This window comes from Phacochoerus africanus, chromosome 4, assembly GCF_016906955.1.
Source record: "Phacochoerus africanus isolate WHEZ1 chromosome 4, ROS_Pafr_v1, whole genome shotgun sequence".
NCBI lineage: Eukaryota > Metazoa > Chordata > Mammalia > Artiodactyla > Suidae > Phacochoerus > Phacochoerus africanus.
Window position 1 is genome coordinate 101,400,852 of NC_062547.1, and position 19,122 is coordinate 101,419,973.

The 19,122-nt window shown below is 36.5% G+C and overlaps 1 protein-coding gene across 2 annotated transcripts in view; it reads left to right on the forward strand.

Moving 5' to 3' along the window:
- SLF1 (SMC5-SMC6 complex localization factor 1) overlaps positions 1 to 19,122 on the forward strand; it is an 82,902-nt gene that overhangs the window by 12,448 nt on the left and 51,332 nt on the right. For both annotated transcript variants that reach the window (XM_047778301.1, XM_047778302.1), the window contains exons 2-4: positions 10,091 to 10,204; positions 10,373 to 10,448; positions 11,762 to 12,002. In XM_047778301.1, coding sequence (XP_047634257.1) covers positions 10,091 to 10,204; positions 10,373 to 10,448; positions 11,762 to 12,002 — 431 coding nt within the window. The remainder of the gene's footprint in view (positions 1 to 10,090; positions 10,205 to 10,372; positions 10,449 to 11,761; positions 12,003 to 19,122) is intronic.

Here is a 19,122-nt window from a genome sequence, read left to right on the forward strand (position 1 = left end):
GTTAGCTTTGTGCCCCAGGATGTGATCAATTCTTGAGAATGTTCCATGTGCACTTGAGAAGAATGTGTATGCTAATTTTTTTGGATGTAATGTCCTGAAAATGTCAATGAAGTCTAACTTTTCTATTGTGTCCTTTAGGATCTCTGTTGCCTTAATGATTTTCTGTCTACAGGATCTGTCCATTGATGCAAGTGGGGTGTTAAAGTCTCCTACTATGATTGTATTCCCATCAATTTTTCCTTTTATGTCTGTTAGTACTTGTTGTAGATATCTGGGTGTTCCTATATTAGGGGCATATGTATTGACGATTGTAATAGCCTCTTCTTGAATGAATCCTTTAACCATTAAATAGTGTCCTTTGTCTTTCTTTGTGGCCTTCGCGGGTTTTTTTTTTTTTTTTTTAGAGCCACACCCTCGGCATATGGAGGTTCCCAGGCTAGGGGTCCAGTTGGAGCTACAGCAACGAGGGGTCCAAGCCACGTCTGCAACCTACACCACAGCTCATGGCAACACTGGATCCTTAACCCACTGAGCAAGGCCAGGGATCAAACCCGAAACCTCATGGTTCCTAGTCGGATTCATTTCCACTGCACCATGATGGGAACTCTGGCCTTCGTTTTAATCTATTTGGTCTGATATGAGTATTGTAACTCCTGCTTTCCTGTCTTGTCCATTGGCATGAAATATCTTTCCCATCCCCTCACTTTCAGTCTATATGTGTCCTTTGCCTTAAGGTGAGTTGTAGACAGCAGATTGAAGGTTTTTGCTTTTTATCCAATCTGCCACTGTGTGTCTTTTGATGGGAGCATTCAGTCCATTGACATTTAAGGTGATTATTGATATGTATTTATTGCCATTTTAAACCTTGTTTTCCAGTTAATTCTATGGTTCTCTCTCTCTCTCTCTCTTTTTTTTGGTTGGGTGATTTCCATTTATTTTATGCTTGATTACTTTTCTTTTCAGTTTTTGTGAATGTAATGTTCGGTTTTGATTTGTGGTTGCCCTGTTTTTTAAGTATGTTATCCCCTTCCTATATCTGCTTGCTTTAGCCTGATAGTCATATAGGCTCAAACACATCATTAAAATAAAAAAAGAATCTATATTTTTTTACTTTCCTTCCCCATATTGTATGATTTTGATGTCTTTTTTTTTCTTTTTTTTTTACAATCTTCACATTTAGAGCTGTGTGCTGGCTTATTTAAGTGACTGCTTCCCAATTGTGGTTTCATCCATCCTAATTCTTCTTCTTTTTTTTTTTAATTTAGAGAAACCCTTTTAATATTTCTTTTAGAATGGGTTTTGTATTGCTATATTCTTTTAGCTTTTGTTTGTTGGGGAAGTTCTTTATTTTACCTTCTATTTTTAATGATATTCTTGTTGGAGAGAGTATATTAGGTTGCAAATTTTTTCCTTTCAGAACTTTAACTATATCTTGCCCCTCCCTTCTGGCCTGTAGTGTTTCTGTAGAGAAATCATCTGATAGCCTTATGAGGGTTCCTATATAATTAATGCTTTGCTTTTCTCTTGCTGCCTTTAGAATCCTTCTTTATCTTTAACTTTTGCCATTTTTATTACAGTATGTCTTGGTGTGGGCTAGTTTGGGTTCAACTTGTTTGGGGCCCTCTGTGCTTCCTGTATCTTGATATCAGTTTCCTTTAGATTTGTAAAGTGTCAGCCATGATTTCTTCAAATATATTTTCAATCCCTTTTTCTTTTCCTTCTGGAATTCCTATTATGTATAGATTGGCCTGCTTTATATTATCCCATAGGTCTCGTATATTGCTTTCATGTTTTTTTGTTTGGTTTTGTGCATGCTGTCTTGATTGGGTAATTTCCATTATTCTACCTTCCACATCACTAATTTGTTCCTCTGCATTATTCATTCTGGTCTTTATTGCCTTTAGCTCAGTTTGTTATCTCTGCAAATGAATTTTCTAGTTTTTCCTGACTTATCCTTGTATCTTCTAGTTCCTTTCTAAAGTAATCAGCAGTACTGTTCATATCCTCTCTTAATCCCTTCAGTATTTTCACTGTCTCCCTTTTGAACTCAATGTCTGTCAGAGTGCAGGGTTCTGTTTGATTGTTGACTGCTTTAGGTGAATTCTCCTGTTCCTTTAACTCGTAATGGTTTCCGAGCTTCTTCATCTTGTTTTTGTTTTTCTGTGAGTTAGGGGAAGCCAAACTGTAGTCTTGTAAGCTTACTATTATGCAAGAATACCCTTTTGTATTTTTTGGGGGGGTTACTATTTTATTTTTGGTGTGGAAGTTTGAATATTTTGCTGTCTCTTTCTTCAGTGTGAGCAGGCTGTTATTCCCAGGATGCTTAGTGTGTTTTCAGGGAGAAGGAGGCAATGGGTAGGGCCAGCAGTCAGTGCCTGGTCGTTGGGTTCTCAAACAACAGCAAGGGCCTGCAGGAAGGTGGCACAGGCTGCCCCTAGTTGCAGGGCCCTGGGAAGTGGTAATAAGCTCTAGGCAGATCTACAAGGTGACCAGAGCATTTGGCAGAAGCAGAAGCAGCAGGTTGCGTAAGTTCCCCAGGAAGTGAGAAAAACAACAGTTTGTGTTCGATTGCAATGCCCTCCTCTGAGGTGATTGGAGGTGGTACCTGTTTAGGGAACCCTAGTGGGAACAGGCCATGACCATCTCTAGAGTCAATGATAACTGTGGTGTTTTGCCCCCACCACTTGTAGACCATGCATGAAGCAACCCGTCTCACTTAGCCCACATAGGAGGTGCTGTACAGGCTGCTCCTAGTTGTAGGATCCTCCAGAGCCTGAGTCTCAGTGCCCAGCCCCCACCTGAGCGTCTCAGGCTGTGGTGTCTGGGCCAGAGGTTTAGAGATGATTTGTTTGGTTCTCACTCTGCTTTGCTGTTCTAAGTCCAGCTGCTGTGCTTTTCTTGGAGACTTTGAGGTCCTGCTGACTCGGCTGATCTTTCTGTCAGTTAGTTTGCTGCCCAGGATGTGGGTGCCTTTTCTCCTTCACTGTTCCCTCTTGGGAATGCTAGTCCCGTCCTGATTCCTTTCTCTCTCTTTTTTTCTTTTGTTCTGCCCAATTATGTCAAGAGTTTCTTGCCCTTTTTGGAGTTTTAAGTTCTTCTGCCAGCATTCAGTTGATGTTCTGTGCAAGTCGTTTTACAAGTAGATGTGTTTTTTTGATGTGTTTGTGGGAGAAGGTGAATGTGACCTCTTACTCCTTCGCCGTCTTGCTCTGCCCCCTGTTATTTGTAGACTTTTTAATGATAACCATTCTGACCAGTGTGAAGTGGTATCTCATTGTAGTTTTGATTTGCATTTCTCTAATAATTAATGATGTTGAGCATTTTTTCATGTGCCTATTTGCCATATGAATGTCATCTTTGGAGAAATGTCTATTCAGGTCTTTTGCCCATTTTTCAATTGGGTTCTTTGTTTTTTTGATGTTGAGTTGTATGTGTGGTTTGTTTATTTTGGAAATTAAGCCCTTGTTGGGGCTTAATCATTTGTAACTATTTTTTCCCATTCCCTAGGTTGTCTCTTTGGCTTTTTTTCTTTCTTTCTTTCTTTTTTCCCCCTGTGGTTTCCTTTGCTGTGGAAAAGCTTATAAGATTGATTAGGTCCCATTGGTTTATTTTTCTTTTTATTTCTACTGCTTTGGGAGGCTGACCTTAGAATTTGTACAGTTGTTGTCAGAGAATGTTTTGTCTATATTCTCTTCTAGGAGTGTTGTGGTGTCTTGTCTTATACATTAGTTTTTAAGCCATTTCAAGTTGATTTTTGAACATGATGTGAGGATGTGTTCTAGTGTCATTTATTTAAATGCAGCTGTCCAGTTTTCCCAGCACCACTTATTGAAGAGACTATATTTTTCCTATCTTATATTCTTGCCTCCTTTGTCAAAGATTGATTGACCATAGGTGTCTGGGTTTATTTCTGGGTTCCCTGTTCTGTTCCATTGGTCTGTATGTCTGTTTTTGTACCAGTACCACGCTGTCTTGACTACTGTGGCTTTATAATGCTGTCTGAAGTCTCATAGAGTTATGCCTCCTGCTTGCTTTGGCAATTCGGGATCTTTTAGGGTTCCATATAAATTTTTGGATTGTTTGTCTTAGTTCTAAAAAAATGTCATGAGTAATATGATAGGGATCACATTGAATCTGTAGATTGCTTTGGATAGTATGGCCATTTTTACAGTGCGATTCTTCCAATCCAGGAGCATGGAATATCTTTCTTTCAATCCTCTTTAATTTCCTTGATTAATGTTTTATAGTTCTCAGCATACAAATTGATCACCTCCTTGGTCAGTTTTATTCCTGGGTATTTAATTTCTGGGGGGTTGATTTAAAATTTTTTTATTTTTATATTCCTTTTCTACTATTTCATTGTTAATATACAGAAATGCAACTGATTTCTGAATGTTAATCTAGTATCCTGTTACTTTGCTGAATTCATTGATCAGTTGGAGTAGTTTTTGTTTGGAGTCCTTAGGGTTTTCTATATATAGCACCATGTCATCTGCATACAGTGACAGTTTTACCTCTTCTCTTCCATTTTAGATACCTTTTATTTCTTTCGTTTGTCTGATTCCTGTGACTAGGGCTTACAATACTATGTTGAATAACAGTGGTAAGATTGGGCATACTTGTGTTGTTACTGGTTTTAGTGGGAAGGCTTTCAGCTTTTCCCTATTGAGTATTATATGGACTATGGGTTTGTTGTAAATGGCTTTGATTATGTTAAGGAATGTTCCCTTTATTCCCACTTTGGTAAGAGTTTTTGTCATAAATGGATGTTGGATTTTGTCAAATGCTTTTTCTGCATCTATTGAGATGATATGTGGTTTTTGACTTTTCATTTGTTAAAGCAGTGTATGATGTTGATGTGAACCTGGGATGAATCCCACTTGGGTGTGATGTATGATCTTTTTCTATGTTGTTGGATTTGGTTGGCCATATTTTGTTGAGGATGTTTGTGTCTATATTCATCAAAGGTATTAGCCTATAATTTTATTTCTTGGTAGTATCTTTGTGTGGTTTAGGTTTTAAGGTGATGGTGGCATCATAGAATGTCTTTGGGAGTGTTCCTTCTTCCATCTTTTGGAAAAGTTTAAGAAGAATGGGTGTTAAGTTCTTTGTATGTTTGGTAAAATTCACCTGTGAAGCCATCTGGTCCTGGACTTTTGTTTCTAGGGAGTGTTCTTTTACATATTCCATGTCATTTCTAGTGATTGGTCTGTTCAGTTAATATACTTCATCTTATTTCAGTTTTGATGAGCTCTATGTCTCTACAAAGTTGTCCATTTCTTCTAGGTTGTCAAATTTGTTGACATAATTGTTCATAGTATTCTCTTATGTTTTTTTTTTTTTGTTCTTGTTGTTGTATTTCTGCAGTATCTATTGAGGTTTCTCCTTTTTCATTTCTTACTTTGTTTGAGTTCTTTCTCCCTTCTTGGTGAGGCTGGCCAGAGGTTTCTCAATTTTGTGTACACTGTTAAAGAACCAGCTCTTGGTGTTAGTGATTATTATTGATTTTTGAATCTCCTTTGATTTTCTCACTGATCTTTATGATTTCCTTCCTTCTGCTGACTTTAGGTTTTGTTTGTTCTTTTTCTAATTCTTATGGGTGGTAGTGTAGGTTATTTGAGATTTTTCTTCTTTTTTTGAGGAAGGCCTATATCACTATGAACTTCCCTCTAAGAACTGCTTTTGTGGCATCCCAGAGATTTTGAATGGTTGTGTTTTCATTATCATTTGTCTCCATGCATCTTTTAATTTCTCTTTTGATTTCCTCATTGATCCATTGGTTTTATAGTAGCATGTTGTTCAGTCTCCATGTAGTTCGATTTTTCTCATTTCTTTTCCTGTGGTTGATTTCTTGTTTCATGCCATTGTGATCAGAGAAGATACTTGAAATAATTTCTATACCCTCAAATTTGTTGAGGTTAATTTTGTGCCCCAGTATGTGGTCAATCCTAGAGAATGTTATATGTGCACTTGAAAATAATGTATATTCTGATATTTTGGATGTAATGTCCTGAAAATGTCAATTAAATCTAACTTTTCTATTGTATTATTTAGCATCTCTCTCATACCTCATTGATTTTCTGTCCTAGAGTATTTGTCCATTGATGTGAGTGGGGTGTTTTAATCTACTATTATTGTGTTCCCAGCAATTTCTGCTTTTATATCTGTTAGTATTTGTTGCATGTATTTGGTTGCTCTTATATTAGAGGTATATATATTGACAAGTGTAATATCCTCTGCTTGGATGGAACCTTTTATCATTAAATAGTATCCTTTATGGTCTTTGTTTTCAAGTCTGTTTTGTGTGATATGAGTAATAACTCCTGATTTCGTGTCTTTTCCATTCACATGAAATCTCTTTTTCCATCACCTCACTTTCAATTTATATGTGTCCTTTGGCCTAAGGTAAGTCTCTTATAGGCAGCCTGTTGTAGGCTGCTGTTTTTTATTCAGTCTGTCACTCTGTGTCTTTTGATTGGTGCATTCAGTCCATTGGCACATAATTATTGATAAATATGTATTCATTGCCATTTTAAACCTTGTTTTGTAGTTGATTCTATGTTTCTCCCTTGTTTTTCTTCTTCTTCTTCTTTTTTTTTCTTTTTGGTTGAATGATTTCCTTTTATTTTATGCCTGTGCCCCTTCTTTTGAGTTTTTGTGAATGTTTGCTTGGTTTTGACTTGTGGTTGGCCTGTTTTTTTTTTTCAAGTTTGTTAACCGCTTCCTATATCTGCTTCCTTTAGCCTGATAGTCATATAAAATCAAACACATTTTTTTAAATGTCTAGATTTTCTTAATTTCCTTCCCCACATTTTATGATTTTGATGTCCTTTTGTAATATCTTCATGTTTTTTCCTGCTTTTGGATCTGTATACTGGCTTATTTAAGTGATTACTTTCCCCTTGTGATTTGCTCCATCCTATTTCTTCTTTTTTATTTAGAGCAGCCCTTTCAGTATTTCTTTTAGAATGGGTTTAGTATTGCTGTACCCTTTTAGTTTTTTGTAGTTGGAGAAATTCTTTATTCCTCCTGTTTTAAATGATGTTCTTGCTGGGCAGAGGATTCTCGGTTGCAAAATTTCTCCCTTTTAGAACTTTGAATATATCTTGCCACTCTCTTCTTTTCTTTAGTGTTTCTGTAGAGAAATCAGCTGATAGCTTTATAGGGGTTCCCTTATAATTAAGTCTTTGTTTTTCTCTTTCTGCCTTTAGAATCCTGTCTTTAACTTTTGCCATTTTTATTATAATGTGTCTTTGTGTGGGTCTGTTTGGGTTCACCTTGTTTGGGGATCTCTGTGCTTCATATCTTGATGTCTGTTTCCTTTACATTTGGAAAGTTTTCAACCACAATTTCTTTGAATATATTTTCAATCCCCTTTTGTTTTTCTTCACCTTCTGGAATCCCTATTGTGCGTAGAGTGGCCCACTTTCTATCATTCCATAGATTTCTTACATTGCTTTTGTGTTTTTTCATTTTGTTTTCTGTCTGCTGTCCTGATTGGGTGATTTCCATTATTCTGTCTTCCAAGTCACTATTTCGTTCCTCTGCATTATTCATTTTGCTCTTTAGTGCCTTTAACTCACTTTGCATCTCTGCAAATGAATTACCTAATTTTTCTTGGCTCCTCATATTTTCTGGTTCCTTTCCAAAGTAATATCCATTACTGTTTATACCTGCTCTTAATTCCTTCATATTCACCCTTAATTCCTTCAGTATTTTCACAGTCTCCTTTTTTGAATTCAGTGTCTGTTAGTCTGTGAGGTCTGTTTCGTTGTTGGCTCCTTCAGGGGAATTCTCCTGTTCTTTTAACTGGGAATGTACTTGAACTTACTCATTTTGCTTATATTTTTATTATTCTGTGAGTTTAAAACAACTACTATAGTCTTGGAGGGCTATTTATACATAGTCTTGGAGTAGTTATAAAAACAATTACTGTTCCCAATGCCTGGTTGTTGGGCTCTTGACAGTGGCAAGGAACTGCCAGGTGGTGGTGCAGGCTGCTTGTAGTTGTAAGGCCCTGAGTAGTGGCAGTGACCCTCACACAGGTGTATGCAGTGCCTAGAGCATTTGGCAGTGGCAGCAATATGAATGGTGTGTGTGTTCCTAGGGGAGTGAGAGCACCAATAGGTGGTGCTCAGTGGCAGTGCTCTCCTCTGTGCCAACCTCTGAGGTGACTGGGGCTGTAGGTGGTGCCTATTACTGGACCCCCTGGTAGCAGGCCACACCCACCTCTGGAGTCTGAGATGACTGTGGTGGTTTTCCCTCACCTCCTGTAGATCATGCAAGAGGTGCCCCGTCACCAGGAGCCCACACAAGAGGTGTCTTGCTGCCCAAAGTCTGTGTCAGAAGCACCTCCTCCCTCTCAAGAGTCTACACATGTGCAGAGAAAGATATTCCTATGGTGTCCTGCCCCTCCTCCTCTTTCCCTCCCCAACAATTCTGCCTTGCTTCTCCTGCGGACCCATAATCTTCCTGCATTCCCTTGGCTGTGGTGCTGTGTTCCACAGCCTGTGGCCCACTGGTTCCTAGCCCCTCAAGCTGTCTCCACGCAGCCAACCCTAGTCCTCTCACTGCAGGTGATTTCTAGAACCTTATTCTTCAGTGCCCAGACCCTGCCCACTGTCTCAAGGTTTGGTGTACATTGGTACCGATGGTCTGTGTGGCTCTCTCTCTGCCAACATCAGTCCAGCTGCTATGCTTTTCTTTGAGGCTTTGAGGTCCCTCCATCTTGGCTCATCTCCCCATCACTTAGGTGGCTTCCCAGGGTGCAGGTTCCTTTTCTCTTTCACAGCTCCCTCTCAGGAGTGCTAGTCCAGTCCTGATTTCCTTTTTTTTCCCTCTCTTTTTTTTTTTTAACCCTTTTGTTCTACCCGGTTATGTGGAGGGTTTCTTGTCCTTTTTGGAGGTTTAAGGTCCTCTGCCAGTGTTTGGTAGATGTTCTTTGAGAATTGTTGTACACATAGATGGGTTTTTTTTTTTGGTGTGTTTGTGGAAGAAGCTGAGTTCCATGTCTTACTCCTCCACCATCTTTATCCTGCCCCTGCAAACAGATTTTTCTATAAAGAACATTTTTTACTTAACCACATGTCAGTTATCTATTCCTAGTCCTGCTAGTAATTTTTGTTTCTATTTTTTGTAGTTTACTTTTAATTGTTTTGGAAGAAGTCTTCTGTTGCTCTGCCTGTGGTACTAATTGAATACTAATTCAGAACTATGTTAACATGATTGGTAGAGAAATGAAAAATTACCGATTTTTCTAGTCCCTGCATTCCTCATCTATAAAGAGAAACTAGATTTTCTCCAAGATAATCTAGTTTTAAAGCTCTAGCCTCATGTAAATAAATTTTTTTAAAAAGTATTCTAAATAGAAATGCTGTGAATTTTTCTTTTCTTGCTCAGTAAATGTCACCTCAGATACAAAGTGCTTTCTGAACTGCAGTTAGATATAATGTCCCTATCAAAATAAATTTGAAAACCATATGATTTTTTTTTCAGTCTACTTCATTGGTGATGAAATTATATACAGCCCAGTTAAGAAGTGTAGATTGAAAATAGGATCCAGGTCCATTATATGTACCTACTATACTAAACTATTTGGTGTTAAGTACTGTGGTACAGTGAGTTTATCAACTTATCCATTGACTTACACATATTCTTGAATATCTAATCACAGATACTTGAAAATTGCTATGAAATCTGATTGTGTCATACAAGTGCCCTTGTTTCAGAATCTCTTGGCCATAAGCAGTCTTTTTAAATGAAGCTAGTATTATGCCTAACTTTTATAATTATCTGTCCTTTTTCAAATAATTACATTCTTTCATCAGTGTGTTTTAGTGGCAAGTAATGTAGTAATGCAGACTTCCAGTGCTGAAACCAGGAAACAGATTTCACTTTATTTATAGCCACATTTTAAAACTAATTTCTATTGTACATAAACAACTTGAACATTGGTATTTACAATTAAGCTTTGTATGTTCAGTAGTTTTACTTGTTATTTTTAGTATTATTTAGTTAAGAATAAATTATGTAAACCTTGTGAATATATTTAACATATAGTGTCTTCTTTATGTGTATGTATGTATGTTAGATGGAAGATGGTGCACCAAAGCATATCATCCAGATGACAGGATTTAAGATGGAAGAAAAAGAAGCTCTAGGCAAATTGCTTTTAAAACTAGATTGCACTTTTATTAAGAGTGAGGTGAGTATGGTAACTTGATCAAAAGTTTCAAGGTATAGTTGAAAAGTAACTAGAATTAAAATACTGGCCTAAGAATGATAGAATGTCCCCTTGATATTGTAAGAATCAAAAGAATGTGTTATAAAGGAAATCTTTTAGTAACATTTTTATGTGGATTTTTCCTTCCAGAAATACAAAAATTGTACACATCTTATAGCTGAACGTCTGTGTAAGAGTGAGAAATTTTTAGCAGCTTGTGCAGCAGGTACGTGAACTACCTTCCTCTCACTTTTGAGGAAAATCTTCATGGTGAGGAAAAAGTACCTTAATCTCTGAGAAGATAATGTATTTTTTTCTCAAACATATGTTTTTGAAAATATTTATGTTTGATATAATTTAGTTACTTTATTTTTCTGAGTAAAACTTTGTAATACTTGAAAGATGTATTAAAGAGGCAGAAATATTTACTTTGCTAAAAAGTTAGTGTGAGTGTTTAGAAAAGTTTGGCACAAAATGCCTTAAAAAAGACTTTTAGTAAAACTTCCAAGTTTCTTTTCTTTGATCTATCATAGTCAAGAGTTAAGTTTTTGTTCTGCTGCTGCCTCTTCTCCCATCCATGCTATGAAGCCATGATGATTCTATTTTATTTTTCCAAGATTTTAAATTCCATAACCCTTACTCCTCATCCTTTGTCACCACTGATGTTCCTTGATAGTTTTCTATGCTATGACTAATTCGGCATCATGTTAATACACTTACTGCAAAAAAAAAAAAAAAAGAGGTATTTAAGTTGGGTGAATTTACCATTTTTTAGAGTAACTTAACAGAAAAACATGAGATTGATTATTACCTCCACAAATGAAAACATATATTTTCTGTGCTATTTAAAAACACCACTGATGCTCTTGGAGTTCCCATCGTGGCTCAGTGGAAACAAATCTGACTAATATCTGTGAGGAAAGGAAGCAAGTTCGATCCCTGACTTGGGCTAAGGATCCAGTGTTGCTATAGCTGTGGCATAGGTCGCAGACGCAGCTAGGATCTGGCGTTTCTTTGGCTGTGGTATAGGGTGGCGGCTACAGCTCTGTTTTGTCCCCTAGTCTGGAAACCAAGATCATTGATGCCCAGATAGAGAAACTACAGAATGTTATTAAATATCCTGGAAAATTCTCTAACTCAACAAATTTGCTTTATAGAATGTCAAAATGCTGTATTATTGGAAACATTTTTAGCATAAAAGGAAGAATATAAATCTCACCTAAAATAATGAATAATGATAGTAGTCATAATTTAAGTAATAATACCATGTGTTATGTTATTAAACCTTTGGTTTATTTATATTTTACTCAGTTGCATTTGTAATTATCATGGGAAAGATTACATACAATGTTCAGTGATCTTGTAAGTCTTTCATTATCAATAAATTTAGAAAAACATACATAGTTCAAAGATAACATTGGCTGTGTAGCTTAAAAGTCTCATGTTGAAATAGTCCAAATATTTGATATTTGGTCTTTATTGTCTACCATTTATCAGAAATAAAATTCTTTTCTGACTAACAGTTCATTTGCTTTCCAGGAAAGTGGGTACTAACTAAGGACTACATTATTCATAGTGCCAAAAGTGGCAGGTGGCTTGATGAAACAACATATGAATGGGGATATAAGATTGAAAAAGATTCCCATTATTCACCTCAAATGCAATCTGCACCTAAAAGATGGCGTGAAGAACTAAAACGAACTGGTGCTCCAGGAGCCTTCCATAGATGGAAAGTTGTCCTCCTTGTTAGAACTGATAAACGAAGTGATTCTCTTGTAAGGTGAGATCTCATAAAACCTAAAGCAATGAGTGTGAAAACAGTTTTGGTTTGCTTAAATACCTACTTTATTTTTTTTAATTACTCAATGAATTTATTACATTTATGGTTGTACAGTGATAAAGCATTTCCATCCTAAACCCCCAGCATCCCCTCATCCCCCAACCTCTCTCCTTTGGAGACCATAAGATTTTCAGAGTCTGTGAGTCAGGATCTCTTCAGCAAAGAAGTTCATTGTGTCCTTTTTTCAGATTCTATATGTAAGTGATAGCATTTGATGTTGGTGTCTCATTGTCTGCCTGACTTCACTTAGCATGATAATTTCTAGGACCATCCATGTTGCTAAAAATGCCGGTATTTCATGCCTTTTAATGGCTGAGTAATATTCCATTGTGTATGTATACCACATCTTCTTGATCCACTCCTCTGTCGATGGACGTTTAGGTTGTTTCCATGTCTTGACTATTGAAAATAGTGCTGCAATGAACATTGGAGTACATGTGTCTTTGCGAGTCGTGGTTTTCTCTAGATAGATGCCCAGGAGTGGGATTGCTGGATCAAATGGTAAATCTATTTTTAGTTTTCTGAGGAGTCTCCATACTGCTTTCCACAGTGGTTGCACCATTTACAATCCCACCAACAGTGTGAAAGGGTTCCTTTATCTCCACACCCTCTCCAGCACTTATTGTTTGTAGACTTTTGGATGATGGCCATTCTGGCTGGTGTAAGGTGGTACCTCAGAGTGGTTTTGATTTGCTTTTCTCTAATAATGAGTGATGCTGAACATCTTTTCATGTGTTTTTTGGCCATCCTTATGTCTTCTTTGGAGAACTGTCTGTTTAGATCTTCTGCCCATTTTTTGATGGGGTTCCTTATTATTGTATTTCTTTGCAATTATTAATTTATACCAAATGAGCCATGATGATTTATTCTTTGATATCCTAGTTTAGCCATTCTACACGTTTAAGTGTATATGTCTAATGAAACAAAATCTGTTTTAAAATTGCTTTATTCTCATGGTCTCTGTTTTCCTTTTCTGTGTTATCCCATGGCCAGTTCAAGCAACATTTAAAAAAAAATAATTTGAAGATCTTTTTTGGTTTCAGTTGTGAAGCATTTAAAGATTTTTACAAGTGAAGTGTTACATAAAGGCTTTTTTTCTGGATTTATGTAGTACAGTCTTCATGTTTTATACTATTTTCATCTTGATTTCATTTCTTCTACACCATATTTTAATAAGACTTCTTATTGGATGAACATCATTGTAAGACTGCTGTGACTTTTGGTGGGTATGGAGGGGGGAGTCCAAGGGCTTTTTGTTACCTTTACTAAAGTATAATTCATAGATAGTGAAATGCATAGATTTTAAGTGTACGTTTTGATGAGTTGGGGACATTTTATGCACTCATGTTATCTGTGTATAATTACAATCTATAACATTTACATTATCCTAAAATATTCTTTTGTGTCCTTTTTCGTTTAATTCTGCACAATCAATACCAGATAACCACAGATTACTTTTTTGTCACTGTACATTAGATTTGTCTTTTTTTAGAGAGTCATATAAATGGGATCATACTGTATATACTCTTTTGATATAGCTTCATTTGCCTACCTTGTTACTTTTAAGGTTCATTCATGTTATTGTGTGTATCATAAGTTCATTTCTTTTTGATGCTGAGTAGTATTCCACTCTGTCTGTGTCACAGACTATTTGTATATTCACCCATTGAGGTACATATGGAGTGTTTACAGTTGGTTTGGTTTATCCTAATATGAAAAGAGTGTCTGTGAACATTTAAGTACTAGTCTTGTGGAGACATGTTTTCATTTCTTTTGAGTAAATATCCAGGAATGAAATTGCTCACTCGAATGGCAATTGTGTCTTTAACATTAAAAAAGTGCCAGACTGTTTTCTTAGTAGTAGTAGTACCATTTTACATTCCTATTAGCAATGTATGAGAGTTCCAATTGCTCTGCAGTTACTTTGGCACCATTTCCCAAAAATTAGTTGATTTATTTGTGTGGTCTATTTCTCGACTTCTTATTCTCTTCCATTGATACTTATATATACCTTATACCAACAACACACTGTCTTGGTTACTGCAGTGTTAGAGTGGGTCTTGAAATCATGAAGTGTCAGTCTTCCAACTTTGTCCTTTTCAAAATTGTTTTGACGATTTTGGATCTGTTATATTTCTATATGCTTGCCATTTTCTACAAAAAAATAAGCTGGGGTTTTGATTAAGATTTTATTGAATCTATAGGTCAAATTGGGAAGAATTGAGATCTTAAGATTGATTTGTCCTATCAATAAAGTCTGTTTCTCTCCAGGTTGTTTTTAATTTCAATCATTAATGTGTAATTGTTTTGTTGTATACGTCTTGGCACATATATATTTTTTTTTTGGCCACACCCATGGCATTCGGAAATTGCTGAGCCAGCGATCAAACCTGCACCACAGCAGTAACCCAACTAATGCAGTGACAGTGCTAGGTTGTTAACCTGCTGTGCCACAAGGGAACTCCTGCTCATACTTTAAGAATTTAATTCTAGGTACTTCATAATTGGAAATGCTATTATAAATGGATTGCTTTGAAAGTTTTTAATATGCATCTTTTGAGAACATTGAGTTTTTTCCTTTATTGTTAATGTGGGAAATCATTATGATTGATTGTTAAACAGAACTTATATTCCTGAAATTCTACTTCATCGCAGTGTATTATCCATTTTTAATAATTGCTAATACTATTTGTAAATAATTTAAAAAATTTTATATCCTCAACCTGATAAATTACATCTATGAAAAAAAAATCTAAACAATGTCATGGATTTTTTTCTCTCCATAAATGGGAACAAGACAAAGATGCTCACTCTGACCATTTCTATTGAGCATTTTACTAGAGGTACTAGCCAGTGCAATAAGGCGAAGAAACTATATACAAAGCATGGAATTGGAAAGAAAGGGAGTTCCCATCATGGAGCAGTGGTTAACGAATCCGACTAGGAACCATGAGGTTGCGGGTTCGATCCCTGCCCTTGCTCAGTGGGTTAACGATCTGGCGTTCCGTGAGCTGTGGTGTAGGTTGCAGACACGGCTCGGATCCAGCGTTGCTGTGGCTCTGGCGTAGGCCAGTGGCTGCAGCTCCGATTCAACCCCTAGCCTGGGAACCTCCATATGCCATGGGAGCGGCTCAAGAAATGGCAAAAAGACAAAAAAAAAAAAAAGAATTGGAAAGAAAGATAAAAATATTTGTTTTTATTTCCAAAAAATATGATCACATATTAAATAATTTACCAAAAATGCTATTAGAACTAATTAATGATTTTGCAGGACCACAGGATAATAAATGGCTATATAAAAATTGTTTTTGTATGCTAGTGATAAACAGTTAGAAATTAAACCCTAAAAAGCAACATGACGTGTTTTTTAGTGATTTGATTATGTCTCCAAATAATGTGGGTATTATGTGTGTTTTGGTTTTTGTTTATTATTTATTATTTGTTGTATATTTGTGTTATTTGCTTGTGTGTTCTCTTAGTTTTTTGGAGATGTGGTACGGCTGTCATTAATTATGGAAAATTCTTGGTCAGTATTTTTTAAAATTTATGTTGTTCTTCTCCTGGAGATATGTTACCCATATTTTAGACCATTTGATTCTTTCGTAGTTTTTTGCTTGCTCTGGTCTATTTTGTTTTTTTGTTCACTTGTATGTGTGTGTGTGTGTTTCAGGTGGGTTCTTAGCGTTGACTTAAAATTGTTTGAAGATTTCACCCTAATTTTTATGCAGTCTGTTGATACGCCTATAAATAAAAGAAATTCTTCTTTGATATAGTGTATTTCTACCATTGCTGTACTCTGTTGAATTCTACATATCTTCATGCAAATTGTTCGCCTTTTCCATTATATCCTTTAATATGACTTAGTTATTTTAAAAAATTTTATTAAAGTATAGTTGATTTAAAATGTACCGCTTTCTCCTGTGCGTGTGTATGTGTGTGTGTATCTTTTTTTGTATTATTTTCCATCATAGTCTATCCTGGGAGATTGGATATAATTCCCTTTGCTATACAGTAGAATCTTATTGTCTTTCTATTTTAAATGTAATAGTTTGCATCTATTAACCCCAAACTCTCAGTCCATTCCAGTCACTTCCCCTTCCCCCTTGGCAACCCCTAGCTCTTCTCTGTGTCTGTGAGTCTGTTTCTTTTGTATAAATAGGTTCATTTGTGCCGTATTTTAGATTCCACGTGTAAGTGATATCATATGGTATTTGTCCTCTTTCTAACATATTTCACTAATTATGAGAAGTCTGGTTGCATCCATGTTGCTGTGAATGGCATTATTATGTTTTTTTTATGGCTGCCTAGTATCCATTATATGTGTGTACTGGATCTTCTTAATCTATTCATCTGTCAGTGGACATTTAAGCCATTTCCCTGTGTCAGTTATTGTGAATAGTGCTGCTGTGAAATAAGAGTGCTTGTATTCCTTTGAATTACAGTTTTGTCTGAATATATACCCAGGAGTAGGATTGCTAAATCATATGGTAGTTCTACTTTTAGTTTTCTCAGGAAGCTCCATACTGTTTTCCATAGTGTTTGTACCAATTTATATTCCCACCAACAGAGTAGGAGTGTCACCTTTTCTCCAGGCCCTCTCCAGCATTTCTTATTTGTGGACTTACTCATGATGGCCATTCTGAGTGGTGTGATATGGTACCTCATTGTAGTTTTGATTTACTCTCAAATTGTTAGTGATGTTGAGCATTTTTTCATGTGCCTACTGGCCGTCACATATATCTTCGAAGAAATGTCTGTTTAGGTCTCCTGCCCATTTTTCGATTGGGTTCTTTGTTTTTTTGTTGTTGAGTTGTATGAGTTACTTGTTTTTGTTTCTGTTTTTGTTTTGTAGGGCCACACCCACAGCATATGGAGGTTCCCAGGCTAGGGGTTGAATCAGAGCTGTAGGCACTGGCCTACGCCACAGCAACAGCAACATGAGATCCGAGCCACATCTGTGACCTACACCATAGCTCATAGCAACACTGGATCCTTAACCCACTGGGCGAGGCCAGGGATCAAACCCGAAACCTCATGGTTCCTAGTCGGATTCATTTCCTCTGCAACACAGTGGGAACTCCGTGTTTGTATATTTTGGAGTTATACACCTTGTTGGTTTCATTGTTTACAAGATTTTCTCCCATTCCTTACATTGTCTTTTCAGTTTTTTTATGATTTCCTTTGCTATGCAAAGCTTTTAAGTTTGATTGCATACCTTTGTTTATTTTTGTTCTAAATCTATTTCCTTGGCAGACTGATTTAATAAAACATTTGTACGGTTTATGTCAGAATATTTTCTGTCTATGTTCTCTTTTAGGAGTTTTATATAGTTGTGTCTTACATATAAGTCTTTGAGCCATTTTGAGTTTATTTTTGTGCATTGTGTGAGGGTATACTCTAGTTGTATTGATTTACATGCAGCTGTGCAGTTTTCCCAACACACTTTCCTGAAGAGACTATTTTTTCCCAATTTTGTATTCTTGCCTACTTTGTTGAAGATCGTCTGATTGCTATGGCTAGGACTTCCGGTACTATGTTGAATAAAAGTGGTCAGCGTGGGCACCCTTGTCTTATTCCAGATTTTAGCAGGAAGGCTTTCAGCTTTTCTCCATTGAGTATTATATTGGCCATGGGTTTGTCGCACATGGCTTTTATTATATTGAGATATGTTCCCTCTATACCCACTTTGGTAAGAGTTTTTATCATGAATGGATGTTGGATTTTGTTAAATGCTTTCTTTGCATCTGTTGAGAGGATCATGTTCTTGGCCTTTCTTTTATTAATATTGTGTAGCACTTTGGTTGATGTGCCTGTGTTGAACCTTTGTGGTAGACATGGGATGAATCCCACTTGGTTGTCAGGTATCATCTCTTATGTATTTTAGGATTCGGTTTGTTAAAATTTTGTTGAGAATTTTTTGCATCTATATTCATCAAAGATATTGGCCCATAATTTTCTTTTTTGGTAGTATCTTTGGTTTTGATCATTCCCAGTTGTCTTGAAGTCACTTGATGACCATTTCAAAATATAGATCATCTCTTTGTGCTCTTTATCTTTTGGCAGTGGTTTGTTTTTTTCCCTTGATTTGTGTATTTTTTTTTTTTTTTAATGCATGCGTGCGTAGACATCCCATTTAGAAGAAAAATAGAGACTGGGGTTAATAATATTTATTTAAAAATGGGTGTACCTATTTTGTAAGGTGGTTAGTATGGATGGTTGAGTTAATCTTACCAGTTATTGAGCTGCCTTTGGGTTTTGTTAATGCTGTTGTCATCTTCAGTTTCATCATTTCATTTTACTCCAGTAGTGTTCCACATTTTCTCTGTGCTTAGTGTGGAGTCTGGGATGCTGAAGAGTTTTTAATCAGTGTTCTTGGTTCTCTCTCACCTTTCAGTAGTTGCTGTACTATTTGATCACTGAAGGACTCTTCACATTTTTTCTCCTCTCATTTGTTACTCATTTCAGAGTTGGGGGTAAGGGTGGATGTTTTATTCTTTCTGCAGAGGTTTTAGTTTTAAGGATTTTTCATGTTCTTGGTCTCTGGTGTTGGAATTTACCTGTTGTTGCTCTCTCAATTTCCCATGATAGCCAAATTCTGCTTTGAATTATGGGCAGGTTCTTAGGTAAGAGAGAATTTCAGGCCTCTCCCCCAGTATTAGATCTCTGCTTTGTATTAGTGGAGAAACCTAGGCCCTGTCAGCGTTCGTGCCCTCTTCTGGGGACAGGTGGCTTTTACTTCTATCCCTTATCCCATATTTTTGGAGGCTGTTCGGCAGGAGGTTTTCCTACCTCTTTCCCAAAGGCAGATGAGTTTTCCTTCCACTGTTCCAACAGAAGCAGTACATCTTTTCATGGGTTCTGAAGGTAGAAGACTTTATTACCTTACCCAGGTGACTTAAGACTTCTGCTTCATATGAGTGAGAAAGATCCAGGGAAGTAGGCATAGTTTACATCTATCCCTTATTGGACCCCAAGTCCTACTGGCCTCTTTTGCTGTTACCTGCCCCTAATCTTTTTTCATGAATGCTTAATAAAGATCAGGGACAAAGAGCTTATAAGT